This window comes from Sphaerodactylus townsendi, linkage group LG15, assembly GCF_021028975.2.
Source record: "Sphaerodactylus townsendi isolate TG3544 linkage group LG15, MPM_Stown_v2.3, whole genome shotgun sequence".
In the NCBI taxonomy this organism is placed as follows: Eukaryota; Metazoa; Chordata; class Lepidosauria; order Squamata; family Sphaerodactylidae; genus Sphaerodactylus; species Sphaerodactylus townsendi.
This window is the reverse complement of record NC_059439.1, coordinates 30,584,929-30,612,397: the sequence shown is the minus strand read 5'-3', so window position 1 is coordinate 30,612,397 and position 27,469 is coordinate 30,584,929. Positions and strand designations below refer to the sequence as shown.

The 27,469-nt window shown below is 49.0% G+C and overlaps 2 protein-coding genes across 9 annotated transcripts in view; one reads left to right on the top strand and one right to left on the bottom strand.

The window, feature by feature from the left end:
• Positions 1-619: 619 nt before the first annotated feature.
• MAZ (MYC associated zinc finger protein) lies at positions 620-16,684 on the bottom strand. Of its 7 annotated transcripts, none has more exons than XM_048517225.1 (8): positions 16,430-16,684; positions 14,093-14,182; positions 11,731-11,793; positions 9,558-10,342; positions 5,681-5,744; positions 5,239-5,410; positions 3,367-3,574; positions 1,792-1,923 (listed from the first exon to the last, which is right to left on the bottom strand). In XM_048517225.1, exons 1-7 carry the CDS (start codon positions 16,463-16,465, stop codon positions 3,387-3,389), a joined length of 1,398 nt encoding a protein of 465 aa, XP_048373182.1. In that variant the 5' UTR covers positions 16,466-16,684; the 3' UTR covers positions 1,792-1,923; positions 3,367-3,386. The 7 variants fall into 7 exon arrangements, with proteins under 7 accessions (XP_048373185.1, XP_048373187.1, XP_048373188.1 ...); XM_048517226.1 differs by having other exon boundaries at positions 14,093-14,179; XM_048517228.1 differs by lacking the exon at positions 3,367-3,574 and having other exon boundaries at positions 620-1,923; positions 16,430-16,678.
• LOC125444666 (major vault protein) overlaps positions 14,865-27,469 on the top strand; it is a 30,867-nt gene continuing 18,262 nt past the window's right edge. Inside the window, exons 1-6 of one of the 2 annotated variants that reach the window (XM_048517224.1) lie at positions 14,865-14,979; positions 23,696-23,872; positions 24,016-24,145; positions 25,874-26,069; positions 27,131-27,254; positions 27,336-27,467. In XM_048517224.1, the coding sequence (XP_048373181.1) occupies positions 24,024-24,145; positions 25,874-26,069; positions 27,131-27,254; positions 27,336-27,467 (574 nt within the window). In that variant the 5' untranslated portion in view covers positions 14,865-14,979; positions 23,696-23,872; positions 24,016-24,023. Of the gene's footprint in view, positions 14,980-23,134; positions 23,334-23,695; positions 23,873-24,015; positions 24,146-25,873; positions 26,070-27,130; positions 27,255-27,335; positions 27,468-27,469 lie in introns of those variants that run through there. The other variant, XM_048517222.1, reaches the window with a different exon arrangement.

The following is a 27,469-nucleotide window of genomic DNA, read 5'->3' as shown; positions in this document are numbered from 1 at the left end:
AGGATGGAGGGGATCCCCAGGATGGGCAAAGGAATGGGATTCTTTGGTGCAGCAGCCCCCCCCCCCCACCCGGCACCGGCGGGTTCTCTGCAGCACCCCCGGTTTGAGGGGAATCCGGCACCCCCCCCCCCCCCCAGAAAATTATATAAAATCTCTGGCTTCCAGCTTCTCATCAATTATGTATAACCCATCCCTGCTGCTGCACAAGGGAGGAGGGGGCCCCCACAAATTAACCCTCTGCCAGCCTTAGCGCAGTTCCCAGCCGCGTTCGCCCATCCCGATGGAACCCCACAGACTCTCCCAAACCAGCCGCTGTCCGTTGCTCCTTCTACCTTCCAGAAGAGTTAAACGCAGCAACAGCAGAAGAGCGAAGGGAACCCCCTTGGGAAATCACAGGAAACCAGCAAGCAATTTGGGAAATCCATTTAGAGCTGAGATTTGTGACCTGGTGCCAGAGCTATTAGCCGTGGTAAATAGGCATAACGGTCCCAAGGAGCAGATTCTGGTAGGGTGGGAGGTGGGTGCTGCAAGAAAGGGCGGCAGGAAATGCAATGCTTTCCCCTCACACCCCTGGCGACAGAGGAATACTCGGACAATAAACAAGACAAGAGTATGCGGATATTTTTCCTTCAATGTTTTTACTAAAATCTCTTGCTGTGGAGACACAGATCCAGAAAGAAGGGGGGTGCACAGAAGAGGGAAAGAAATAGGGGTTCGGGGAAGGGGGCAGGAAGAAAGGATAGAGATGGACACGGCTTCATTACATTTTGTGTTAACAAAAACAAAAAAGAAGAAACACAAAAGAAGTTTATCTTAAATGTGGGGAGGGGGGGTTTCGTTTATATATATCATACAAAAAAAGCGAGAGACTCTAACCCCAAACTGGGGGGCTGCATGCAACAAGGAAGGTCATTTGGGGAGGGGTGGGGGAGTAACGCTCGGTGTGGAGGGCTGACACGCTTGGAACACGAATCACAAGATAAGCCGAGGGAACAGAGCATTAAAACAGACACCACATCAGAATGAGGTGCTGAGCAGGGAGGGAAGGTCAGAGCAGCTCCTTAGCAGGGGGGCTTAAGGGCACCGGCCATGGAAGCCCTCTCCTATCCTATCCCACCCTAGCCCTCCAATCACCCCGGACGTGGGCTTCTGGGACCTAGCAATCCCCCTCAGTCCTGATTCCTGTCCCATTTCTAACACCCTTGCGGGCTCCCCAAGCTCTGTCAACTCCCTCTACCAAATACCCCATTTAAACCCTCTCCTCTCAGCTCCTCTCCAGCTGCGATGCTGCCCTACAGCTACCCCACTTCCCTGTTCCTGAGCTGAGCTTGCCACGTCTTCGGTCCCGCTCTCTCACTGATTTTCGTGTCGTTCATTCGGGGGCTACAGGGGACACTGCTGGAATGGGCAGGAGACTTCTGGTGACAAAGACGGCAGCATTTTGGCCAAGGACAGGGGAGGGTGCATGGACTTTAGGAGCGCTTGTGGGGGCTAAAAGTTAAGGGTGCTGGAGCAGGGGAGTCAGTAAAATCAGGCTGCTCTCTGAACGTGCACAAAGCCCTTCCACGGCCCTCACAACAAGGCGCCCTCTGGACAGGAGAGGCTGTCTCAGCTGGACAGGTGCTTTCCCAGCTTCATTATTTCATGAGCACAGGCAGGGGAGAGAATGAATGAAACCACCATTAAATTAGACACCCAAATATGGCCACTGCATATCCATCTGGGCTTGGAGGCTCCAGCTGCCAGTGAGGGAGAGGGACGGGACTGGAAGGGTCGGCTCCTGCCTCCCCACTCCCACAAATCACCAGGGCTGCGTGGGGAGGGCTTGGCTCACAACCGAGGCTCCCTCCATGGGCAGCACCGTGACGGCAGCGGGAGGTTGGGCCGAGACAGCTGCCGCGAGAGGGCAGACCTCACCCGTACCTGTGAAAGAAGGGACACAAGGTCACATTTTTGATCGTTCTCAGGAACCACGGCATTTCTTAAGCTGGCCTCCTTCTTGTCACCCTCCCGTTTTTAAACTGGAATAGTGAAGATACATGATTCATGCGGCAAAGAACAGATGCAGCTGCCCCATCCTCTCTCGCAAGCAGAATTCTGGAGAGGTGGCTTAGAGATTCCCTACATAAAAAAGTACCCTTGTCTTCCAATGGCCTAAAGGGGTGTGCCTTTCCTGAAATGACAGACAACATTCAGCATCCTATAAGGCAGGGGTGTCACACATGTAGCCCGGGGACCAAATCCAGCCCCTTGAGAGGGTTTTTCAGGTCCGCAAGTCAGCTGAGGCAACTCCCCTCCCCCTGCTCCAAGCCAGGTCGGGAGCAAGGAGGCGTTTGCCTTAGGGGCCTGATAGCCACCCCACCCCCCAATGCCAATCTGGACTGGGGAAACCTGCTGGGGGCTCCCAGACGAGGCAGCCACACACACACCCCTGGGCTTGGCCTGACTGAGTCACATTTATGTTATATCTGGCCCTAGTAACAAATTAATTTGACACTCCTGCTCTAAGACCCAATTTAAGAGTCAACTGGACCGGCCAGAACTACCTTGGCATTTTTGAAGGCAATCCAGGAGCAAGGCTTAAATACTGCAATGCTTTAACATTATGAAGAAGTGGGCAGAAATTGCTGTCACAGTGCATGACTGGAGGTTAAGGGATCAGGCTAGTTCCCTCAGGGGACTCCATTTACTGTAGCTCTCCTGAAGAGTAGTGCAGAACATAGCCCAATATATGGAATACATCCACAGCAGTGGATGGGATGGGGAAATCTGTCATCATACCCTATAGCTAGCAAACTAATGCATTCATTGGCTGGTATCCTATGATCATCACTACCCTCAGAAGTGGCAGGGTAAGCAATGTGGTTTGGTCTGAGGCGAATTCTGTAAAACCAGAAAGGAGCTAGAACTCTTATCAATATTGTTGATCTCAAGATATCCAGTATTAATGATGTTTCTTGCACTGGTTGAGGCAAAAATGCTTTCTGTTACACAGTGAAAAATAACAGGATCCCATAAACTCCAACTGCCAGACAACTGAAATTTTCACAGGATTTTGTGTGCCTGCTAATCTGCTCAGAGAAAGCTCAAATCCTCAGGATGCTACATTTAGCACCACATTTTAGGTTCTACCTTTGAAGAAAGTAGCTGTAAAAGGATTTCCTGATTATCACACATATATTCACAACCTGACCAACAACTGCAATATACATGCACTCAGACCCCGGCAGAGGGATGTTAATTTAGGATGCAGCCGCCCCAGGGGAGATGGGGTTCACCCTTCTCCCGCCTAGAATACAAGGGCACCCTATGGGACAGATGGGCCTCCCCTCCCCATTGCCCAGGACAGAAGGAAGCGGCTCTTGCCTGGTGGCCCAGCCAGCGTTTCACCGCAGCGGTTGGCCCTCAGTGGCCGCGGCCCCTTCTCCTGCGTGCGTCTGCAGATGCCCGTTGAGCTGAGCTGGGGTCTTGCAGTGCACGCCACACAGCTTGCAAAGGAAACGCTCCAGCCGCGGGGCGGCCAGTCCGTGGTCCTTGACCGCGTGGACCCTGAGGTAGGCCGCTGTGGTGAACCCTACGGGAGGGGGAGAAGGACAAAAACCAGCCAGGTCAGTGTCCGGCCTACTGAAAGCATTCCCCAGTGTCCTGTAGTGTTTGACTGTGCCTCACCCTAGAGGCGGCTGCGTCTGAGCACCTAGTGTGGATCCAATGCATCAGGCACCTCTCACAAGGGGATCCCCTTCATACTAGAAATGGCTGCCTCATGCCATCAGACAAACTATTCCTGTATGACCAGCTAGCCCCGCCCTAGGGGCAGCTGCATCTTGACGCTGTGAAAACCTGTAGTAGGAACGCAAGTCTCTTTAACACAGAATATCAGAACTTCAATCAGAAATGTTTGAGGAAAAGTTCTCATTTACCCCCACCACTATCATACCAGATCTACTAACGTAACTTTTCAACTACATGTAATTTATTACAAGCTACTTCAAAACCATAATGGAATTTTAGAAAGTAATTAATGATAGCAGATTGCTTCCTTGTGATTCAGAGAATCCAGATTTCTATTTGGGTTAGTGTAATTTTTTTTAATATATGAGCAAATGGATTATGCACATTATCTAGTTAATCCAAGCATTACCACAGAGGACAAACACAGCTGAAATCAAAAGATTCCTCAGGACCTATTACTTCTGACTTTTACCAACTACATCTGCACATTGTCCAGCCAGTTGTGATTCATGTTCTCATGTATATTGCATCTTGTGTCAAAATGGGCAACTAACACGTCGGATTAAAAAAGCTGAACAACATGCAGCTAACACTTCACAGCCTCTTTGTATCTTTCACTTACAGAACATCAAAGCCACTTAAGCTTCTGACAAGATGCAATTAACAAAATGCTCGGATGAGTAAGAGTGCGGGGGGCATTATGAGATAGTGAAATGGCCGGGCGATTTGTTTTATTGCTGCCAATTGAGAAAATGGGCAGAATGAACAACAGCTTTATATAACAGAGCATAATGTTGTTGTTTGATTCTTCCAATTAAACAGACAGCTTCACCTGCAATCTTTTGCTTAATATTCACAGAGAACAAGCTAACTTGTGAAAAGATTTTAGATTTCTTTCAAACTCAGCCTTTTTTCTTCTAAATCAAGACTGCACGATTCATGACCTACCAGCTGAACCCTCTGACCATACGCTGTGACCCATACAGGGGTGGCCAACCTATGGCACTCCAGATGTTCATGGACTGCAATTCCCATCAGCCCCTGCCAGCATGGCCAATTGGCAGGGGCTGATGGGAATTGTAGTCCACAAACATCTGGAGTGCCATAGGTTGGCCACCCCTGCATTAGAGAATAGCAACCCCATGCCCTCTCCCTATTTTTGGAGCCCCAGGCAGGCAGCAAAAACAGGGATTTTCAGGAGACTCTGGCAGGTCACCATACGAGGCTGCTTGGCTGTGTTGGAAGTGCTCAAGTCACAAGTTGTGCAAGTTTCTTGCTAAGCTTCGGAAAAATAATGGGAAAATTAGGCACGTCTGGCCAATCTGAGTGGCTATTTGCGAAGAAAAAAGAAAATGGAATATATATGCTGGAATGGCTTACACAAGCCTAACTTTTGTTTTCAGCTGGAATAATGAGGCCAATTTGGACTGCTGGTGCTCTTCAAGCACAGACCCTGTGTGCATTTTCCTCTCAGATTCCCTTCCCTACACAGGCCTGGCCCCTTACCTTTGTTGCACAGTTCACAGACATGATTCGGCCCTTGGCTGTGTACTTTCATGTGGTCTGTGATGTAGGCAGAGCTCAGCATCTTTCCACACACGTGACACGGCACTTTCTCCTCGTGACGGACTGTGTGAGCACGCAGCCGATCCTTGGTGGCAAAGGCTGCTTCACATCTCTGTAGAGACAGAAGAAAAAGGACAGTGATGATCGTGGGCAGAAGAATGGCATCTCCAGTGGCCGGCTAAGGGACCAGCCCGCAGCCAAGGCTCCCTTTCAATACAGCACGCCTGAAACTTGCTCCCACTTGCATTAAAAGCTACCACCACGTCCACCCCTTTGCCACTTTACAGAGGAAATGGGATTTGTGGGTAATCACTCTGTAGAATAAAGATTGTGATGGGAGTGGGAGAGTCCATACAGCAGTACTATGAATGGAAGAAGATACCTCACATTTGAAGGGCCTCTCTGTTGAGTGGACTTGCCGCACGTGGCTGTTCAAATGGTCCGGCCTGAGGAAGGGAAGGAAAAGTGTCAGTCAGTCAAACTTGACCTCGCCCACGCTTCGCCAATCTCTCCCTCAATCCCAGACCAATCTAGTGAAATATTAATCCCACACCACCCTTGTGATAATGAAACAAATCCAATATTCTGCCACAAGCTAATCTACATTTGTGCTTGGAAACTACATGAGCCGCTCTGTGGCAACCTTGATGGCATCTTAGAACTGGGACTTCCACTTTCAATCACTTAGGCGCACATTAACTATTTTCCTGGCAGAGCTCTAGTGCCTTTAACAGCTGCAGGTACTGAAAATGTGCAGCTTTCCCCCCGCCTAGGCTGCTGCTGATGGAACTTCTTGAGCATATCATTCAGATATAAGAACCCAGGCATTAAATAGTAACATCCCCGAGGCTGCTTACTCTTGCAATTGCTTACGTCAGAACATGAGTATGACAGAGAGGTACAGATATAAATTTAGGTTGGGGAGATTAGACATTTAGGGAGACACTTTAAGCGCTCACGATGGCTAGGACAACATTCAGGCACTCAGGGTTGATTAGTCATAGTTGAGATACAGGTGGGTATTACAAAAGAATGTAAGGCAAGAAAAAAGTCTAAGGAAAAGGAAAGAATGAGGGTAATATCAGATCTCCAGATGCCAGCTGAAGCTAGAAGGCTTAAGAACTACAGAACATTACAAGCTGTTCATTCAGGTTAAACAAAGAGGGTGTAAAAAATTCTAAGTGGTTCACCTTGATTTTAAAATTATTAAAGTATTTATATCATGTCTTCCCCAGGGATTGAAAGCAGCTTTTTAGTACTTTGCCAAAGGCCACGTTCTAAATAGTGGGTTGTATCCAACCAGAGTTTATGTGGGTAAAAAAAAGGAGAGTTCCCTTCAGCCCCCCAAAAGGTCTATGATAGTGATCAGAAAATCTGCAAATTCAAAAGCCACGGGGGAAGAATGTTGGCAAAATGTAGAAGAAAAGCTGGCAGGATCCAACCATTTGTCTTATTGATTGGAATTTGTAACATTTCTTGTCCTAATGATAACCAGTTTGCTAAATTTTTAACAATTAGTGCAGAAAATATCCTGTTGTCATTCTTTGGCTGATTCTCCTTTCACAAAGTATATGTTTATGCTGGGCCACATTAATCTTCACTTTAAATTCAATTTAAATTACATAACAAATTCTCAAATTGCACTTTAAAGTGTCTTTCTTACTTGAGAAGCCAGCCCTTTGGCTTCTTCACTGTTGCGAGTCAAAGGCCTGAAAACAAAACTGCAATCTTTGCTGGCTTTGAAATCAGTTAGAAATACTCAGTAATCTTGTAAAAATGAACAAAATTTGTTCTTCACTTGTGTGAAGAGCTGCTGGCCAGGGTACACTGCTGCATTCTCTATGGTCCCGTAAGAAAATCTAAAAATCACGTGGCAAGTGCTGACTAATCAATTTCCTTGGTTTTCACATCTATATATTCAAGAACTTCTGAAAGCATAAGGTTGTAGTTGGTATTCTGGATATTCCACAGAAGTGCATGTTCAAGCAGAATCTTAGCCTAGTGCAGATAGTCAAATTACCTTTGATAACTTTTTGAAATCTTTTCACAAGAAGCAAGCTTACAGAGAACCGTTAACATGAAAAAAGCTTCTTGCTAAAGTCTCAGATACCCAAAGAGAAAAACCATGGTCTCAACAGACCTTTTAAGTCAGGTTGTGGCATTTAAGTGCCCTATAGAAGTCACTCCTTTGACTTCCACATTTCCTCTGCCCCCTTAGCTAGTCATGACTTCCCTAGCCTCTCCCCCTTCCAAGTGGCAACATGTTCCACATGTTCCTGTTTACAAATTCCATGTTCTTAAAAAAATCTAGCTCCTGTAAGTAGAAATATGGGAAATTATTCAAGCTGTTATATGTTCAGTTAGTTATTGTTTGCTTTCAATTTGCTCCTTTGTGGCTTCATCGAATGTCTCTTAAGCCTAGCAATCTACTGCAGAATTCTTAATCCTGTGTTTATTTTTTAAACAAAATCATAGTTATGGGGGAGATGTTAGAAATATGGGAACAGTGTTTGACAATTAGGGAACTTTGGGAAAAGGAAGGCAGGATGCTTGCTGTTGCTGAAAGGCTGAGTATCAGTGTAATAAATACTCCCTTCCAATTGCTAAGGTTTGGTTATTCCAGAAATCAGCCAAAACATTGCAAATTAATTGAGCTCTTACGAAGTGTTATTCAAATACACTGATAAACTTTACAATAAATACAATATTTTGGTATTTCCAGTGAAGAGTGCACACATTTCTATAATTTAGAAGTCGTTTCCAGGCAAACAGCAACTTCAGACTTGAACTCTGTTCCAGCTTCCAAAAATTTTCCTCTCTTACGATCTATTTTCTAAGTTGTGGGGTTGCAAGTATTTAGTCTCTCTGTGGAAGATGTTTCAAAATTCATGATTTATTCAGTTTTGCACCTGTATTTAATATGTTAGAATGAAAAATATTTTCCAAATACCTGAAACTCCAAACTCAATGCACAGACAAATATTTCTAGGCAGGATGCCAGCACGGTGTCATAATGCCATTACTAAATAAATCTGTGAAGGTTTAGTTTTCACAGTGTGGGTTTTTTCCCCCACAAACTGACCTCATTTTTATTGCTTGTTCCAAGTATAGGAAATTACATTGTCTCATCTTTCCTGGACTGTGGGGAATTGTATCTTAAAAGGAAAAAGAATCCCAATCTTCTCAGTTTTAGATAACTTACCCTGTCAGACTTCTCACTTTCTTGCTGAAATGCTAGTTCCGCTGACGCAGGGAGTAATATTCAACCATGCGCTTTGTGCCATAATTCATGAAGGACTGAACCTGTGCTATTTCTGATGCTGATAACTAATATTAACATCTGGAACATGCCATGAAACTCACAGGCATCTCTGTGTAACCTTGGCTGATTCCCATGACTATTCTGCAGCCCTCTTAAGCTGTTTCTCTGAAACTTCATGTTTTCTCTTTCAGGTCTGCCAAGATGCCTTAAATCCCAGCAGTGACAAGTGCAATTTTAAGGAAACGAAGAAAAACTGGCAACTAATTTTTTCTAGCATGCTTCAACAGAATTAGTGGTGTGAAGAAGTCAGCTCTCTGGTGAGGTTTATATTTTGCCAAATTAGTCAGTGACCACACCCAAAAAGAGATGTGCTTTCACGTCTCTGTACCCATTCTCCTATATTCATTCGTGCAGAAGAACTCAGAGGAAGCTGCTTCTAATAATGGAAGCAGAAGGTAGATTTCCTAGGCTGCCTTTACCAGGAGTGTCAAAGGTCTGCCAGTGTTTTTTACAAACTCCATAAAGGACCAAAACCTTGGAGCAAACAATCTAGAACAGTGGTTCTCAACCTTCCTAATGCCGTGACCATTTAATACAGTTTCTCATGTTGTGGTGACCCCCAACCCTAACATTTATCCATTTTACAGATGGAGAACACTGATGCAGAGAGTCTTAGGCGACCCCTGTGAAAGGGTAGTTCGACCCCCAAAGGGGTCCTGACCCACAGGTTGAGAACCACTGATCTAGAATAACAGAGCAGCTGTGAGGGCAGCTGGTCTCATCTGGTGTACAGTTGTCCCTGTGCTGGGTTAATGGGAAATCTAGTCTTTCCTCTTTATTTTTGTGTCCCTACAGCCATCCTGTTCAGTATGGGGCCTGCAAATGTTTATCTTTTAGCAGAAGTACACGTCACAAAAAGTCAACCTCCAACGAGGGTGAACCCTGAAATAGCCCCCATCTGAACTGCCTCCTCCTGGCACCCTTGACTCTCTCATACCGTGAGAAACTCTTCCCACAGTGGCTGCAGATGTACGGCTTGTGCACAGCACCATCATGCGAACGAACGTGATAGCTCATGCGGTCCTTCCGCTTGAACCGCTGCTGGCAGACAGGACACTGATAGGGCTTCTCATCTGAGTGCGACAGCTTATGCCGGTTGAGGTGATAGACGTCCCGGAAAGCTTTCCCACACATCTCGCACGCGTGGTTCTTCCGGATTCGTTTGCCTGATGCTGTAGTGGTCACCAGCCCCGCGCCTGACCCTGTTGTGTTCCCTGCCCCCTCAGTAGGCCCAGGTGTTGCTGGGGTTGTCCCACCGATGGCTGACACACTAAGCAAGCTGAGGGGAACCATAGTGGGCATCTTCATGGTCGTAGGTCCAGCGCGGGAAGCTTTGGCCCCCGTGTGAATAGCTTCATGGCGCCGCAGGTTGTAGCCGTTTTTGAACTCTTTAGCGCACAGGGAGCAGATGTAGGGCCCTTTGCTCTTCGGCTTCTTTGAGTCACCTGGCTGTGGTGTGGCAGGAGCGGCTTGGGGAGTTGGGGCTTGGGTGGTTTGAGTGGTTGGTGCTACGTGCCCCCCGCCACCTTCAGAGGCGGAAGGCTGCTGCTGTTTCAGGGCAGCTGTGTCTACTGTGGAAGCAGTTGGTGCAGAAGCTGTGGCGGCAGCAACTACAGCCGCAGCCGCTGCTGTTTCCTGGGCAGCAGCCAAAACAGGCAGGAGGTCCACTTGGAGGGACTCAGCAGGAGTGGCTGACTGTTGGGGAGGGGCTGTTGTGGCAGTCTGAATAGAAAGAAAAAAAGAGTGTGCAATTGATTAAGACAGTGATGAACATCCAATCCCAAACTGCTGGGGCACACCCATAAATCAGGAGGAGAAACTGGACTGGGCTAGATGATTCCCATTTCAAAAGGGGCTGCCGTTAATTTATCAGTCTAGAATCAACCTAGAAATACACCTAAGGACGGGTGGCTCAATTGCTATGTATCATACGCTATACTATGAAGTTGGTCTCAACCAAACCTGGACTCTTAGTGCAAAATTGTCTGATCAGGCCCATGTGTGGCATCTTCTCATTTGCTCTTAGAACACAGTTTCCCAATAGCTAAGCCTCCAGTGGATATTTACTATCACACAAAGTGAGATCAATGAGAACATCCTGGTTCCATGAAATTTACTTGCAATCTATTGTGTACAATAAGTCAAACTAGCAGGGATACCTACAGTGTAAGAACTTTTTTTTCTCTTAACACTGTGCCAGCAGAAGGTGGAATAAAATGGCTCATCTTACAGGGCATGATCTGAAGCAGAAAATACAGCAAAGCAGATTAGGATGCTATCTCAGAATCACTTTATATAAGAAGAGCCCTGATGGATCAGACCAGTGGTCCAACTAGTCCAGCATCCTGTCTCACACAGTGGCTAATCTGGAGGTCCAACAACAGGGCATAGATGCCAAGGGAGGCCTTCCCCAATTCTGCCTCCTGGCTCTAGCATTCAGTGGTTTATAGACTCATAGAAAAGTGAGATACAAACATAATGAATAAAGTAAGTATAGAGTTTAGAAATGGCCCTAAATAGGAGAAGAGTTGAATTTATATCCTCCCTTTCTCTCCTGCAAGGAGACTCAAAGGGGCTTACAAACTCTTTTCCCTTCCCTGCTCACAAACACACACCCTGTGGTTGGTAGGTGGGGCTGAGAGAGCTCAGAAGAACTGTGATTAGCCCAAGGTCACCTAGCTGGCGTGTGTTGGAGTGTACAGGCTAATCTGAATTCCCCAGATAAACCTCCACAGCTCTGGTGGCAGAGCGGGGAATCAAACCCAGTTCCTCCAGATTAGAGAACACCTGCTCTTAACCACTACTGCTCCTGCTACCCTGCTTCTGCTTCCCAGAGCTCTTGTCCATTTAACTGCTGAATAATTTGCTTCATTCGGAGTTGCATGGATCAGTGGCATCATATTTATATGGCAGAAATAAATATCTCCACTTTTACTGTCTGGCTGAACGCCAGCAGTCTGAGAACAGACTATCCCATAATACTATGTGGGAAAGTTTGTCTCCATGGCGCTCCTCTTGCCTTAGCTTCCAGTTGTTGACAATGTGCACACCCACTTGTATAAACATAATGGGTAAGCATTTGGATATGGAGGGCAAAACTGTTGTCATACCTGTGTGCCTAGGGGAGAATGAGCAGGCAAGCGTGAATACCAGTGTCCCTGTGTTGATGTATCCTAGACCAGAGATATGAATGTGAACACATGGCTTAGTTGCAGATTGTTAAATCAACTCATGCTGGAGGCAAAGTTCAAGCAGAAGTGTCAGCTAGGACTTGCCAACTCCAGTGAATAGTTAAGTCCTGTTTTGGAAGTCAAGAGTTCATGCTGCAGAAGGTAGATTTGGATATCCCTCATAGAATACAGAATTGTCTGAACAGGCCCTCATTCAGTGAGATTCACAGTTGATTAGGATTTATTTATTTTAGTTACTCCCTGCCTCTCTTCTGCATAGGGATCCAAAGCAGCTAAATTGTTCTCTCCTCCATTTTATCCTGTGAGGTAGGTTATACTGAGAGTGGGTGACTGGGCCAAGATCATGGCAGAGTGAAAATTCAAACCTGGGACCCTCAGATCCTACTAGGCCAACTTTCTAACCCACACCACGGTTCAACCAGCCCAACCCAGAGGTCGTCATGTCTAAGCACAGCTCCACTGCCTCCAGAGGACTTTCAGGCGGCACAGGAGTGCAGCAAAAAGAGAAAAAAAACTACCCACCCATCTGAAAGCCCTCCATAGGACTGAATGGAGTTTATGCCACCCTTGTGGATGGCGTAACTCCGAGCCCTGGGCCGTGGTGTTATCAGCTCTAAAGGCTGGGTAGAATCTGACTATAGTCGCCTCCACCCCTGGGAAAACCTCTGGCCCACCCCCACTGCACCGATGGGGCTGGCTGCTGTGGGGGAGTGCTGACATGGCACCCAGTGCTGTATTTGGACATCTTGAAGCACTGTGACATCTGCTGGCCCTGGTAAAAGGCAAGTCTACTGGCGGGGGGCTGTGCTGCTTCCAGGAATGGATCCTTCCCCCATTGGACCGTGAGTCTAACATTCTACCCACCGTACCGCACCAGTGCTTATAGAACTGAATGCAGTACCACAATCCCTATAGTACGAAAAGTTTACTCATTCTCACCCAGCTTCACTTTTCTGTGACTTGCAGAAACTGCTGTTCAAATTAACCAATTAACCAGTCAGTCCCTCTGCCTATATGAAGTTCTTCTGTTTCCTCTTACTGTGAGAATAACTACCACACTCGAGAACTCTGCTCCAGACCTGTTAAGCTGGCTTGCTGTATCCAAAAATATTTTTAGATTAGAATAGCCCTGCAAATAAACTTACTAAATTCGTTGTCTTTCTTGAGTCACACATTTGTTAGTCATTTGTAGAACATATACATCTGTATTTGAAAAGATCATTTGCCCAGTATACATTAGCTTTTTACTTGCTGCAAGAAACCAGCTGACTGGCTATTTAAAAGTCTGAAGCACAGACACTTTCTGCCTGACTATAAAATTAGCTGTGTGCATACCCATCACTTGTTTAAAAGAACCAGTGAAATATCCAATAATCTGCTTTCAGAAGCAAGAAATTCAGGGCAGGAACAGTTTCTCCATTACAAACAAAACAAAACATGACAAGGGCCGAGTGGAACCAGCTTGTGCTTATTCCATGCCCAAAATATATGCTTAACATTAAAAACAGAAACAAATCACAGGACTGGACATCAGCAAGGGGTTCAAACCTATCAGTCTATGAAAATCTTCTCTTAAAAATTAATATACATGCAAACTCTAATTCAGTAGAATGACCTTTTCAAGGAGTCAATGGGGCTGTTTTAACTTTGGTAAGGCTTTCATAGTTATTTAAAACAAAAAGGATATTTTAACTTTTTTTCTGGATGCATCCCATACCTCTACATGTAAACTAGAGGCAATCTGTTATTTGTCAAGAAGCTTCTCCCCAATAATTGTCCCGCAGAAGTACAAAGAAGGACATATCTAGACTCCTCTCAACAAGATCGGGTACAAAGAGCCCTTAACAGTGGCATGGTCTCTACATGTTGCGAACTTGCCCTGGTTTTGAAATTGGTTAGAGGCCTTGATACAGGAACTTGTCTTATCTGAAATATGACTGGCAAAGACTGATGGGAAGGAATCTTTAGCTGTTGCCTCCTACAATAGGAAAGATTCGCACCATCCTTATAGGTCTTTTGGCATAACAGGAAAAACATCAGTCCTACAAGGCCTTTGACCACTGAACCTGGCTGTTGCCTGAAGAATTTATTGCTGTTTTATTTCTAGTAGTTTGCTGTTTGGTTTTAATGATGATTGTAGTCTGTGTTTTATTTACTGTAAGCTGGATATTTTTTCAAATAAAATGGCAGAACACAAATGCAAACATTCAGCTCAATAATGATTCACTGTTTCCAAAGCGTTCCATTTCTCCTGCTCACATGTTGCACAGACAGAACTCACCTGGAAAGGGCTTTGACTGCAGCCTTGAGCAGCAAAAAACCTTGACTGGATTTCCGCCCCGACCTGCAGCGGATTCTGTGTATGACTCTGCTAAAGGGAAAGAAGAAAAGAGATCAGAGAACCCTTAAAGGGGTGGGGGGACCCACTCAATTCCTTAGCAAATTGCGGCAGTGTTCCTTGAACAAGGGGTTAAACTACCAGAGGCCAACAGCAGAATCAAGGACCAGAAGACAAGGAGACAACTTTTATCAGCTTCTCAAACTCTTTCTAGAACAATGCGAGAACAGGCTTAGAAACAGACAACACTTGATACAAAAGAAGAGGAGTTGGTTTTTATACCTTCTTTTCCCTACCTTTAAGGAGTCTCCAAGCAGCTTACAATCACCTTCCCTTCCCCTCCCCATAACAGACACCTTGTGAGGTAGGTGGGGCTGAGAGAGTTCTGAGAGTGACTAGCCAAATGCAGTAGGCTTCAAGTGGAGGACTGAGGAATCAAACTTGGTTCTCAAGATTACAGTCCACCACTTTTAACAACTACACCACGCTGGTTCTCAATACCAGGTTTGGAGGGAGAACAAGCAGGAGAGGAAGCACGTGTTTGAACCCAAACTCTTTGGGTTACGCACAAACGTAGAGCAACTGTTGAAACGAGGTAAATTAGTCAATGGTGGTGTTGGGGGAAAAACAGGAAATGAGAGAGGAAGGAATAATTGTTTGTGAACGCACAGCAGCATGGGAGAAAGGAAGGGAGGAATCAAATAAAAGCAGGATATGAAGCGAGTGAAATGGCTCGCTCTAAACGTTGGTGCATGGGAGAGCATTTAGGGGAGCCTCTTTCTTCTACTGGGGAATCAAGCAAGTGGGTCACAGATTCTGTGCAACAGCAGGTAAGGATGGGCACTGCACAAGGTATGTATGGGACATGCTGAATGCTGCTGCTGAAGGAACAAGAAAGGGGTTCTGATGAACCCAGGTGTTTGGGGACAAGGCCTATACGTGATGGCAAAGAAGTGGAATCAAGAGCTACAGAACAGGACTTCTTAGAGTTCTTGCACAGAGACAAGAGAAACTTTAAAGAGCTAATCATGCAGGAAAGAGACAGACTACCTATCTGGAAAGGTGTAGGCAGGATTCTGCAAATAGGAAATCATAAGTGGGAGGGGAGGTTCACACACAGCTATCTAGTGCTGGAGAACAGGGTGCACCAGGAGGTGATTCTTTGGTCAGACCTGGAAATGGGAGGAGTTACAGGTGTAAAAAGACAGCTGTCTGCATAAGAGGCTTGACAGTGGGAGGGGGGAGAGATTGGGAGAAGTGGGTGAGGTCAGGGCTGCAAAACAAGAGAAGCCCTCCGTGGTGTGGGGCTAATGGGTTGGGTCACACCTGTCGGTGGTTATCCTAGCAGGCCTCCCACTGGTTGCGCCTCAGAATGTTACCTGACCACTGAACTAAAATGTCTGTTTTGGAGCAGGAAGGACTGATCCCTTCGAGCACCGTATCTTCCCAAGGGACCACCCACGCCCAACTCCCCAAACTGGCAGGCAGCAAACAGGTGGGGGAAAAACCACACCCATGCTACACCTGTCGGGCCTTGGAAGTAATTCCCTCTTTACCTATTGCTGAACGTACACACTTGGGGGCAAGTAGTGAGGGAGGGGTTTTTTTTAATGCGTCCGTGGCCAAGCCCCAAAGTGAGACATGGGGAAGAGGGATGGAAGGGGGTCGCCCCTTGGGTCTGGGTGGTGGGGAGGGACATGGAAGCGTTTTATTTGCTGGGGGGGGTGGGTTGTGGAAGGAGGTCTGGAAGGGAGGGAGAGCCGCCTTTGGCGGGGAGGGAGGGAAGGGCGGCTGAGGCGGGGGCATTTTTCCTTCTGACAGGCGGGTGGCTCCCTGGGAGTGGGGCTGGGGGGGGGAGAGGAAGAAGCGCGAGGGGCTGGGCAGAGCGAGCGCGAGAAGGAGGTGACCGTTGGCGGGGGGGAAAGGGGAGAAGCGCGAGGCGCGGGGAGGGGCCGGGCGCAGCGAGCGCGGCGAGCGAGGGAGTGGGGGGAGCGCGAGGCAGCGCTGGGCGGAGGGAGGTGACCGTTGGGGCAGCGCGAGGCGAGGCGGGGGGGAGGGGGGGTTGGGAGCGCGTGCCGAGTGCGCCCTGCTGGCCCGCGCGCGCCAGGGCCCCCCGCCCGCTGGGATTCCCGAGGGGAGGGGCGGGGCAGAGAGGGTGTGTGAGCGGGGAGCCGAGAGCGATCGCGGGCGCTCTCTTGTCCTCTTCTGCTCGCGCTCCCCCCCCCCCTTTTTTTTTTTTGGCGGAGAAGGGAGGGGGAAGGAGAAGGGAGGGGGGGTTACCTGGAAGATGAAGCTGCTCCAGTTGCTCGGGTCCATGGCGGCGGCAACGGGCGGGGGAGGGGGGGGGCTCGTCTCCTCCAGAGGGGGGGTCGGGAAGGGAGGGGGGAGCGAGTGGGGAGCAGCAAGCAACGTCGCGCGGGCGGGGGGGAAGAGGTGGGAGGGGGAGCGAGCAAGGAGGCAGCGGCGCGAGGAAGCCTCGGCGCGCTCGCTGATTGGCCCCTTCTGCGCGCGCGCGCGCGCCCCTAGGCGCCGCTGCTCCTCCGCGCGGGGGGGGGGAGAAGGAGGGGGTGTGGGGAAGGCTGCAGGTAGCTATTGGGTGGGGCTGCGGCGCTCGCTCCCGGCGTGCGCGGCACCGTACAAAGGACCCCACGTGTGCTGCCTGCTGATTGGGCGGAGTGGCGAAGGCTGTGACCTAGAGGATTTTTCTATGGGAAGGAGGAAGCTGATTGGTCATTGCCAAGGCGGCCGCGCGCGATTAACGGTCGTCTCCTTCCCCTCCCCGTTAGTTTCCAATTGAGTTATGCAGTCCCTGCTCACAAAATGGCCGCTGGGTTGAGAGTCCATTTGTCCATTTTGTTTTTTCGTTCGTGGAACCCAATGCTCTGCGCTTGACAAGTAACGAACGCCACAGCAATTTGTTGGGCGGATTCGTTTAACTTAACGGGGACAGGCGCGCAGAGCACGATATGAATTGTGATGCGCAGCTCGTGCAGAAGGATACGTTACTCTGCTAAGATGTTTACTAGTGACAGCATTTGTAAGCAACGTTATTCCCTTTCCATACGCCATCTCCACTCAGCACAATCTTATTCGTTTTTTTCACGCAAGCCAATCCCGATGAGTGATATCTGTGCCAAACCTGCACATAGGGAATGCTGCATCTCAATCGATCTCAATTCTTGTTTTTTTCCAGGGTTTGCAGTAGTGTCAATTTGGAAGGACCACAAAACTTGAAAAATCCCTGGAAGCACCGAGAATAAGTTTTCTCTGGTACACTAGCTTCCATTAGAACAGCTCAGCAGGAATAAAGATGCATGCTTTTCATGCTTTTTGCCCCACTTATACTTTTTCTGTCACAGGGTCATCTCAGATTAAATCACTGCCTAGCCTTATCATGTAGGCTAGTCCACCGAATATAGTTTAGATTTGTCCCTACAGTTGTAATTAATTGAGAGAATGTATTTAGTATATGATAATCATATCATATACCAGAGGTCTCCGGGGGTGGGCGGTATAAAAGTCGAAGGAATAAATAAGTAAAGTGGGTGGGTGGTTGTTTCTGATTACTGGGCAATATACACATTTACAATTCAAGGCAGTTTTTGTTTGGCAACAGTGCATGTGGTAAAACAGTCACAACTATTAAATATGCACCAGGTTTCTGTATGCAGAACCATTTCAAATAGGGTTTTTGGGGGGAGGGGTCATTCCATGGTTGCTGATGTGATCTTATAAGGTGTTTTGGTGAAGCCCATTTAAGCATTATGAGGATCCAGGAGGATCTAAGTACTTAATGCAGTGTTTGTATCTTGGCAGTGCACTGTGGCTTCTTTTGTGGCTCATTCTGTGGTTGTGTACATGATATGTGATTTGATGGTGAGTTCAGGGTGATCAAATATAAAAAGCCTAAGGATCCATGCTTTGGGAATGTTTTTACACCTTGGCAGTGCCACAAACTGTTCAACATCTGATTTTTATGTTGCACGTTTCTGCTATGAACAATATAGGTGGCTGGATAATGAATATGGAGTGACCAAGAAAGCTGTGGATGTGTGAATAGGCTGTGGCCATAGACAGGATATGTGATTTGATGGTGAGTTCGGTGTGACCGAGTGCAAAAATCATGAGTATCGATGAGGATCTGTGCTTTGCTGTCATGTTTTTGCACAATTGGGCCCCATGGAAACATGGCTGTGTGATTTTTGTGGTGCTGCCAATAGAGTAAGACGTGGTCTGCACTATAATGGTTTTATTTTGTGTCAATGTAAAAAAATCACGCGAAATTCATCAGGATCTGTTTGAAATCGTCTGGATCTGACTTTTACCCAGTTCCCAAAATGACATAAGCAAGAGCCTGTGCTGCTCAAGCAGTAGCATGGACTATGGCTGTTCTGCATAACCACCTTGTGAATATTTCCCCCAAAGTACCATTTCTGAAAGTCAGACATGTAAAAAAACATTTTAATTAACTGGTTGTGGTGGGTTTTCCGGGCTGTGTGGCCGTGGTCTGGTGGATCTTGTTCCTAACTGCTTGTAACAGACTTCCCTCTGTGATACACCTCTGAAGATGTCAGCCACAGATGCAGGTGAAACGTTAGGAACAAGATCCACCAGACCACGGCCACACAACCCAGAAAACCCACCACAACCAGTTGAATCCGGCAGTGAAAACCTTTGACAATACATTTTAATTAAAATTAAGCATGCGTGGCATTGCCACCCGATGGCATGCATACTAAGGGAAGTAAATGCAACTGCACACAGTGAGTCTGGCTTTCAAATAAGTGGTCAGGGATCTGGACCTTACTGCAGCTGGCTTGTGACATACTTGTCTTAGGGTGCCACAAGACCCCTGTTCGTTTTTGAAGCAACAAACCAACCCAGCTACCTGTCTAGAAGCCTTATCATAAACCAATTTGACACACACAACCTCGCCCGCTCCTTCAACCCTTCTTTTGGCCTGTGGATTCAAGCAGCCAAAAACAAGCTGAAAGTGACAGCAAACCACCAAGCATCCTTCGTAGTTATGGAGAACTAATTTCCTCGACACGCATGCGCGGTGAGAAGGAGAAATTCCGCATGCGGGATGGATAGGAGAAAATTCGGCCTCGCAGTCCTAACGCTCAGGGCGAACTGCGCACGCGCCATGAGAGGAACGGGGGCGTCACAGCGAGCCGTGCCTAGAGGATGCGGAGGCTCTGCGAAAACAATGCGCTCGTGCGCAGTACGGCTGGTCGGCCGGGTGTGTCGCGCGCCTGGGCTGATCAGGGATGTTGTAAACAAATTAGGGCGCCTGCGCCTCTAGCGGCTTGCGGTACTCCGCTGTTAGGCTCTTAAGGCGCATGCGCGGCGTGGCGCCCAACGTCTAGGCGACTCGCTGGTACAGATGGCGAAGCGGTGTTTTGTCGCGCATGCGCACGGAGGATGCGTAAGGTGCCAAAGAGACTATGTGCAATGCATAAAGTCAACACCTAACAGTGTCAGAGAGAGGACGGAAAATGAACGACACGTGTCTACAACAGGGTTGTCAAACATGCACTGTGTGCATAAAGTCAACCCCTAAAAGTGTCACAGGAGGGAAAATGAATGAAACGTGTCTACAACAGGGTTGTCAAACATGCACTGTGTGCATAAAGTCAACTCCTAAAAGTGTCAGAGGACGGAAAATGAATGACAGGTGTCTACAACAGGGTTGTCAAACATGCACTGTGTGCATAAAGTCTACTCCTAAAAGAGTCACACAGAGAGAGGATGGAAAATAAATAAATGGCACCTTTCTGCAACAGGGGTGTCAAACAGGCTTGCTTCTTGACTGGGCTTATTAGGCCCATGAACCAGCTGAGACGACCCCCCAACACATCTGGCCTGGCAAGCTAGCTGCAGGCTTGGCTATCCAGGCAGCCACCTCTGCAGGCTGGCCAGTCCGGGCACGTACCCTCACTTCCCAATCTGGCATGGTGAGCCTGTTGCTGGCTGGTTCATAGAAGCATCAAGTTGGAAGAGACCAAAAGGGCCATCGAGTCCAATCCGCTGCCATGCAGGAGTACACAGTCAAAGCACTCCTGACAATTGACCATCCAGCCTCTGTTTAACAACCTCCTAAGCAGGAAACTTCACCCCTTCCAAGGCAGCATATTCCACTGTTGAACAGCCCTTGCCATCAGGAAGTTTTTCCTGATGTTTAGGTGGAATCTCTCTTCCTGTACCGTGAACCCATCACTCCTTGTCCTACTTTCTGGAGCAGCAGAACACAAGCTTGTTCCATCTTCAGCATGACATCCCTTCAAATATTTAAGCAGGGCTATCATGCCACCCCTTAACCTTCTCTTTTCCAGACTAAACATACCCAGCTCCCTCAGATACTCCTCAAATGGCATGGCTGCCAGACCCTTTACCAGTTTTGTTGCCCTCCTCTGGACCTGTTGCAGCTTGTCAATATCCTTCTTGAACCTGGTTAGTTTGGCACCCACCCCACTCCCAATCTGGACTGGCAAGCCCTCTGTGGGCTCACCATCTGAGACACAACCTCCCCCCAGTGTGCTGATCTGGCCTGGCAAGCCACACACACCATGCCAGTCTGGGTTAGTGAGCTGCCTGTAGGCTTGCCAGCTGCAGCAGCTGCTACCCCACCCACCCCGGACCACTGTGGGCTAGCCAGCCGAGGTAGCCACCCCCCCCATGCCAATCTGGGTTGGCGAGCCTCATGCAGGCACACCAGCTGAGATAGTCCCCCTTCCACTCCAGTGAGATCTGGTCTGGCAATCCTTCTGCAGCAAGCAAGCCTCCTAAGTCTAGAAGGCGAAGAGCCTGGAGGGATGTAAGCAGGACCTCTTCTCCCAAGCCTTGACCATAAGACAGCCAACTCTGGGTTGGGAAATTCCTGGAGATCTGGGGGTGGAGCCTGGGAAGGGCGGGGTTTAGAGAAGGGGGCGGGACCTCAGGGTATCATGCTATAAGAGTCCATCCTCCAATGGAGCCATTTTCTCCGCAGGAACTGATCTCCGAGGTCTGGAGAGCAGTTGCAACCTTTAGAGATCCCCAGGCCCCACCAGGAGGCTGGCAACCCTACTTGGTCAAGACGTAACGCCCCAAAATAAATACATGAAGTGAAGCTGCCTCATATTGAGTAACACCCGTGACCTGACTGACCGTAGATCTCACGGGTTTCGGAAAGAAGGTCTTTCACATTCTTTACTATCTGATTCTTGTGACTGGCCTGGAGTGGAGATGCCCAGGCTTGAACCTACAACCTTCTGCATGCCCAGATGCTTGGCTATTGAGCCATAATCACTCCCTCTAAAGCACAGGTGTCAAACCGGGGAGGGCGGTATACAAATGCAATAAATAAATAAATAAATAAATAAATAAATAAATAAAATAAAAGCCAGAATATTTAGCTCTCAGATGTTATAGTTCTGAATCCCATCATCCCCTGCCAGCATGATGCTGGCAGGGGATGATGGGAACTGTAGTCCATAACATCTGGAGGGGCACAAGTTTGACACCTGTGCTCTAAAGGATCTTTTAAGTTACATTTTAACCAATGATTGTATTGGTTTTTAATTCCTCCAGGATCTAGTTTTTGTCTGAAAAGCTTGAGATGGATAGATTATAGAAGATAGATAGATATTATTATTGTTGTTGTTATTACTATTTATTAGATTTGGGAACCGCCCACCCCAAAGGGCTCTGGGTGGTGTACAACAAAACACAATAATATATAACAAATTTAAAATTCATAACTCAAATCTCTATAAAAAACGTAGCAGCATTCCATATTAAGTACAAAATGGCGCCTACGGATCCTAAGGCCGTGAGGGGACAGGCAGTGCTGAAGAGATGTTATGTCGGGTGTTCTAAAGATGTTATGGCACACAGCACGGGGGCGTCCGGGCCAGGGAATCCGCCGCCAACCTTCCCAAGTAGATAGATAGGCCACCCTGCCTGACCGGCAGACAACTTTCCTAAAAGTCAGACATGGCTCTTTGCATTTCAGAGATCTCTCAACTGGCCATGCAGGCACCAGAAGTGAAAGGGCACACTCTGCCACAAATGTACGAAAAAAACCCCTTATGGGCCAGAAAGAAATAACATAACATTCACACTCCCCTGGCCAAGTGAAAAGGCCAATCCCTAGCCCAGTGATGGCGAAACTTTTCGAGACCGAGTGCCCAAATTGCAACCCAAGACCCACATTTATTTATCACAAAGTGCCAACATGGCAATTTAACCTGAATACTGAGGTTTTAGTTTAGAAAAACAGTTGGCTCTGTGGCGTACGTTACTCAGGAGTAAGCTTGGTGGAAGTCGGTGGCTTTGCTTTGAAGCAACCGTGCAACTCTTCCAACAGGTGAATCACGACCCTAGGAGGATTTACTCAGAAGCAAGCCCCATTGCCAGCAACCAAGCTTACTCCCAGGTAAAGGATCGTGCTTTAGTTCTTCGCATGAAAATCTGGGGTTTAACAGTGCTTTACAGAGTTACCTACACCGCTTCCCCAAAACTAGGTCTTAGGTTTAATGCTAATAATCAAGCCCAGTGGCCCAGGCCAGCCTAGATGGGGGGCGGGGGGGGGGGCGACTCTGCGCCTGCCCACAGAGAGGGCTCTGAGTGCCACCTCTGGCACCCGTGCCATAGGTTCACCACCACTGCCCTAGCCTCTGTCTATGCGCACGTGTGTCCGTTGAATCCTTTTTTACCTGGCCAAGCTCGTAGGCGCAGAGTTTCCTGTTAGGCAGCATACCAACAGGTAAAGCGCACTACCCTGTTGCATCTCTTTGCTGGGAGGCAAGCGCCGCCTATCTGTTCGCCTCCTTCCATGGGGGAGAGCATGCCAATACACTTAAATCGTACCGACTCCTTTGAATGGAGTTTGCGATGGCTGTGAACCGCTAAAACGAAGGCAGGCGGAGGAGCTCTATAAATATACGCGGCCACCCACGCTTCGAGACTTGGGGGGGGGGGGGGGCGGACGATTTCCTCTGGCATGATAATCCCACCCGTCGTTCAAGCGGCGGCGAGATCCCTTTCCCGTCGCCGCCTTTCCCTTTAACAAGCTCTCGGGGGCCACCCCTGAGTTGGCTCCTCCTCTGCCAGGAACTGCGTTGCTGGGGAATTCCCAGCCAGGCTTTTTAACTCTTCAAAAAAAAAAACACACACACACACACAGCAAGAGGCCTGCCTGGTAAGTTTTCCCTCCTCTCCTGACACCCCGCTCCCCGCAATCAGTTCAGAGAATCTGGGGAGACCCCAGTGGTCAGATCCTTCCCACAACCTTATTTCGGAGGATGCACAATGACCGGGGAGAATGGGAGAGCTCAGATTTGGAAGTAGCTACAAGGGGTTGGTCTGTCTGGGGTGGAGCTCCGCCGTGCAGGAGTGAGAAATGTAGACTTGGTGTTTCTACGTCAGGGATCGAGGTCCCTTTCCCTGAAGTCTGTGCATTTCCCTCAAGCTGCAGGGCTGCTGGTGGAGATTCTTCCTGTTCTGATCCTTCCACACATGCCACCCTTCTGGGTTTGGTTACTAGCCAAGTTTTCTTTGCAGTGTCCTGCGGTCTCCTGATTTCCTCGGTGTGGCACTGGGTGGGTCCTTTCTCCCGTGCCTGAAGGGCGTAGTCTCGTTTGTTTCGGCTTTAGCCAACCAGCCTGATCGGGTTTCTCTGTTTGCTGAAGGATCAGGCTTCAAGGAGGGTCCCGGAGTTGTCAAGGGCCGATACAAAAGGTGCCAACAGATTTCCACTCAGCCCTTCCCCTTGGGTGGGTGGGCGGATGGGAGAGGGTGATTCTTAAAGAGGTGGCTTCTTCCGTGTGTCTTTATTAAGTTCTCATCGCTTGCTGCTGGGACTCCCTTCCTAACATCCCCAGGTGACAAAATGGCAGCGGAATCGATCATCCGGATCCCACCGTATCACTACATCCACGTCTTGGACCAGAACTCAAATGTGACTCGAGTAGAAATGGGGCCCAAGACTTATATACGCCAAGACAATGAGAGGTGAGCTGGAAGGGGGTAGGGGGGTAGGATAAGTGTAATGAATGTCCAGCAGGGGTTGAGCCTCATGTGAATTCTCCCCCCCCCCCAAAGGAAAGGGAAGTCCTCAGACTGTCACTGCTCCTGCCTGCAAGTTTTCTCCCACTCCCCAAATGCACCTCCTGTTCCTTCCTTTCATTTCCTGAATTTGCATTCCTTCTGATCTGTTTCTTCCTGACTGAAGCTACCTTTACAAAGCTGAGATTTATTTATTCAGTAATTTTTTTAAATCCTGCCTTTCCTCCAAAGAGCTGGGGCAGCAGGGCATTAGTCTCTCCTCTTTCATATTTTTCCCCTCACACCAACCCTGGGAGGTAGGCTAGGCGGAGAGTGATTAGCCTGAGATTTATTGGACCTATGTCTCCCAGATCCTTGTCTGTCGCCCTAACTGCTGCACGATTGCGGCTGCTGTCCTAGAGCAGTGGTCCCCAACATTTTAGGAAAGGTGACCCCGCAAGTCCAAGTTTACTTAATATGATGACCCAGCCAAGAAGAAGAAGAAGAGTTTGGATTTATATCCCCCCTTTCTCTCCTGCAGGAGACTCACAGGGGCTGACAATCTCCTTTCCCTTCCCCCCTCACAACAAACACCCTGTGAGGTAGGTGGGGCTGAGAGAGCTCCGAGAAGCTGTGACTAGCCCAAGGTCACCCAGCTGGCGTGTGTGGGAGTGCACAGGCTAATCTGAATTCCCCAGATAAGCCTCCACAGCTCAGGCGGCAGAGCGGAGAATCAAACCCAGTTCCTCCAGATTAGATACATGAGCTCTTAACTTCCTACGCCACTTCTGCTGAAGGCTGGCCCAAGTTTTTTCTGATGCTCTAGGCCAGAAGTTCCCAACCTTTCTGAGATTGAAGAAGAAGAAGAAGAAGAAGAGATTGGATTTATTGCCTCCACCCTTTCTCTCCTGTAAAGAGATTCAAAGAGGCTTACAATCTCCTTTTCCCTCCCCTCCCCCCCCAAAAAAAACACCCTGTGAGGTGGGTGGGGCTGAGAGAGCTCCAAAGAACTGTGACTAGCCCCAGCCAGTTCATCCAGCTGGCATGTGTTGGAGTGCACAAGCTAATCTGGTTCACCAGATAAGCCCCCATAGCTCAAGTGGCAGAGCGGGGAATCAAACCCGGTTCTCCAGATTAGGGTGCACCTGCTCTTAACCACTGCACCACGCTTGCAAACACATCTGGAATTCCAAGACAGCACGGTGGGTGCAGGACCGAAACAGCTGCTGCAGGAGGATCAGCCAGCCACAAAACGATTGCCACAGTTTAACTTCAGTCACACAGCGTAGATCCTTGCAGCTGCTGACCAAGAAACATTTCCTTTAAATCATAGAGTTGGAAGAGACCACAAGAGCCATCCAGTCCAACCCCTGCCATGCAAGAATACATAGTCAAAGCACTCCTGACAGGCGGCCATCCAGCCTCTGTTTAAAAACCTCAGAAAAAAAGAGACTCCAGCATAGGCAGCGTAGGTGGGGCCGAGTCCTGAGAGAACTGCAACTAGCCCAACGTCACCCAGCAGGCTTCATGTGGAGGAACGGGGAAACAAACCCCCGTTCACCAGATGAGAGTCAGCTGCTCATGTGAAGTAGTGGTAAAATCAAACCCGGTTCTCCAGATTAGAATCCACCTGCTCTTAACCACTGGCTCATGCCGGCGCCCTATCTTCACCTTTGATCTCCTCCCCCACTTCAGGATCGTCTTTCCCCCGATGAAGATGGTGATGGTCCCCCCACGCCATTACTGTATCATCTTCAACCCGGTGGTTCGGGGAGCAGATAACGCAGTGCAATTCGACGCGGTGGGGCAGGTGCGGCTGAGACACGCTGACCTAGAGATCAGGCTGGCCCAGGACCCTTTCCCTTTGTACCCAGGAGAGGAGCTGCAGCAGGTAAGGACGTGAGCTTCTCCACACAGCCTTGCACCGTGCTGGTGTGTGTCTAGTGCAGTGGTGGGATCCAAAAATTTTAGTAACAGGTTCCCATGGGGGAGGGATTCAAACTGTGGCGTAGTACCAATGGGGCTGGGCGGGGCACGACGGGGTGTGGCTGGGCATTCCGGGGGCGGGGCATTCCTGGGCGGGGCTGTGGCAAGGACGCAGCCGCTGTGCCGGTCCTTGGGCGGGAAACGAATGCATGCAGGCGCAGGCTGCCACGCACGCTGGTGCACCTCCTGCTAGACCAGCGGTGGCGAACCTTTGGCACTCCAAATGTTATGGACTACAATTCCCAACAGCCCCTGCCAGCATGGCTAATTGGCCATGCTGGCAGGGGCTGATGGGAATTGTAGTCCATAACATCTGGAGTGCCAAAGGTTCGCCACCACGGTGCTAGACTGCTTCAAGTTCTGCGCACTACTGCTGAGAGAAAGGGCGTAACTAAGGCAAAAATCGTGTGGCAAAATCACCAATTAGTAACCCCCTCTCGGCACACACAAATAATTAGTAACCTACTCTCGAGAACCTGTGAGAACCTGCTGGTCCCACCTCTGGTCTAGTGGCTTCAGCCTGTCTACTGGAGTGGCCCTTTTGGGGTAGCCTCTGGGGCTATGGCCCTGCTTTGCCTGACAGCAGAGGCGTAGCACTCACAGGGACATGTGGGGTCATATGTCCCCGGGCGCACACCAGCTGGTCACATGGGGGGCGGAGAATCACCCCCCACACCCGTTCCCTCGGGCCTGCCTCTCCAGGCTGCTGCTTCATCTGGCGAACCCTCCTCCAGCCAGAAAGGTAGCAGGGCGGGGCCGAGGGGCACCCAGTGGCGGCCCAGCCAGGCTGCTCTTTTGGCCGGTGGAGGCCGACTGAAAGAGCAGCCTGACAAGGCCAGGCCAAGGGGTTTAGAGGCTCCCGCCAGCTAAAATAAGTGGGGCACTGGGGCGGGGGGGAGGCAGCTGTAGCAGGTTTGTTCCCCCCTATGCCTCTGCCTGACAGTCTCCCTTGCTCTCCCCCTCTAGGGTGTTACGCCCCTGCAGGTGGTCTCAGCTAACACCGCCCTCCACCTCCGAGCACTTCTGGACATGGAAGATGACAAGGACGGGAAACACGTTGCCGGTGACGAGTGGCTGTTTGAAGGACCAGGTAGGGCGCGATCGCTTCGTTTTCCGCCCAGCGTGGTCCGAGCACTGGGCTGCCCTCCTCACCAGACTCTGTCGCCCGCAGGCACCTATATCCCACGCAAGGAGGTCGAGGTCGTGGAGACGATCCAAGCCACCATCATTCGGCCCAACCAGGCAATCAGACTTCAGGCGCGCAAGGAGTGTGTGGACAGGGAAGGGAATAGACGCGTGACAGGT

Coding starts and splice junctions, on each gene's coding strand:
- MAZ (XM_048517225.1), bottom strand. CDS start 16,465: ATGGACCCGAGCAACTGGAGCAGCTTCATCTTCCAG. Junction 14,183..16,429: donor GGAGCAGCTTCATCTTCCAG/GTAACCCCCCCT, acceptor CTTTCCCTTTAG/CAGAGTCATACACAGAATCC. Junction 11,794..14,092: donor GCAGTCAAAGCCCTTTCCAG/GTGAGTTCTGTC, acceptor TCTCTGGTCTAG/GATACATCAACACAGGGACA.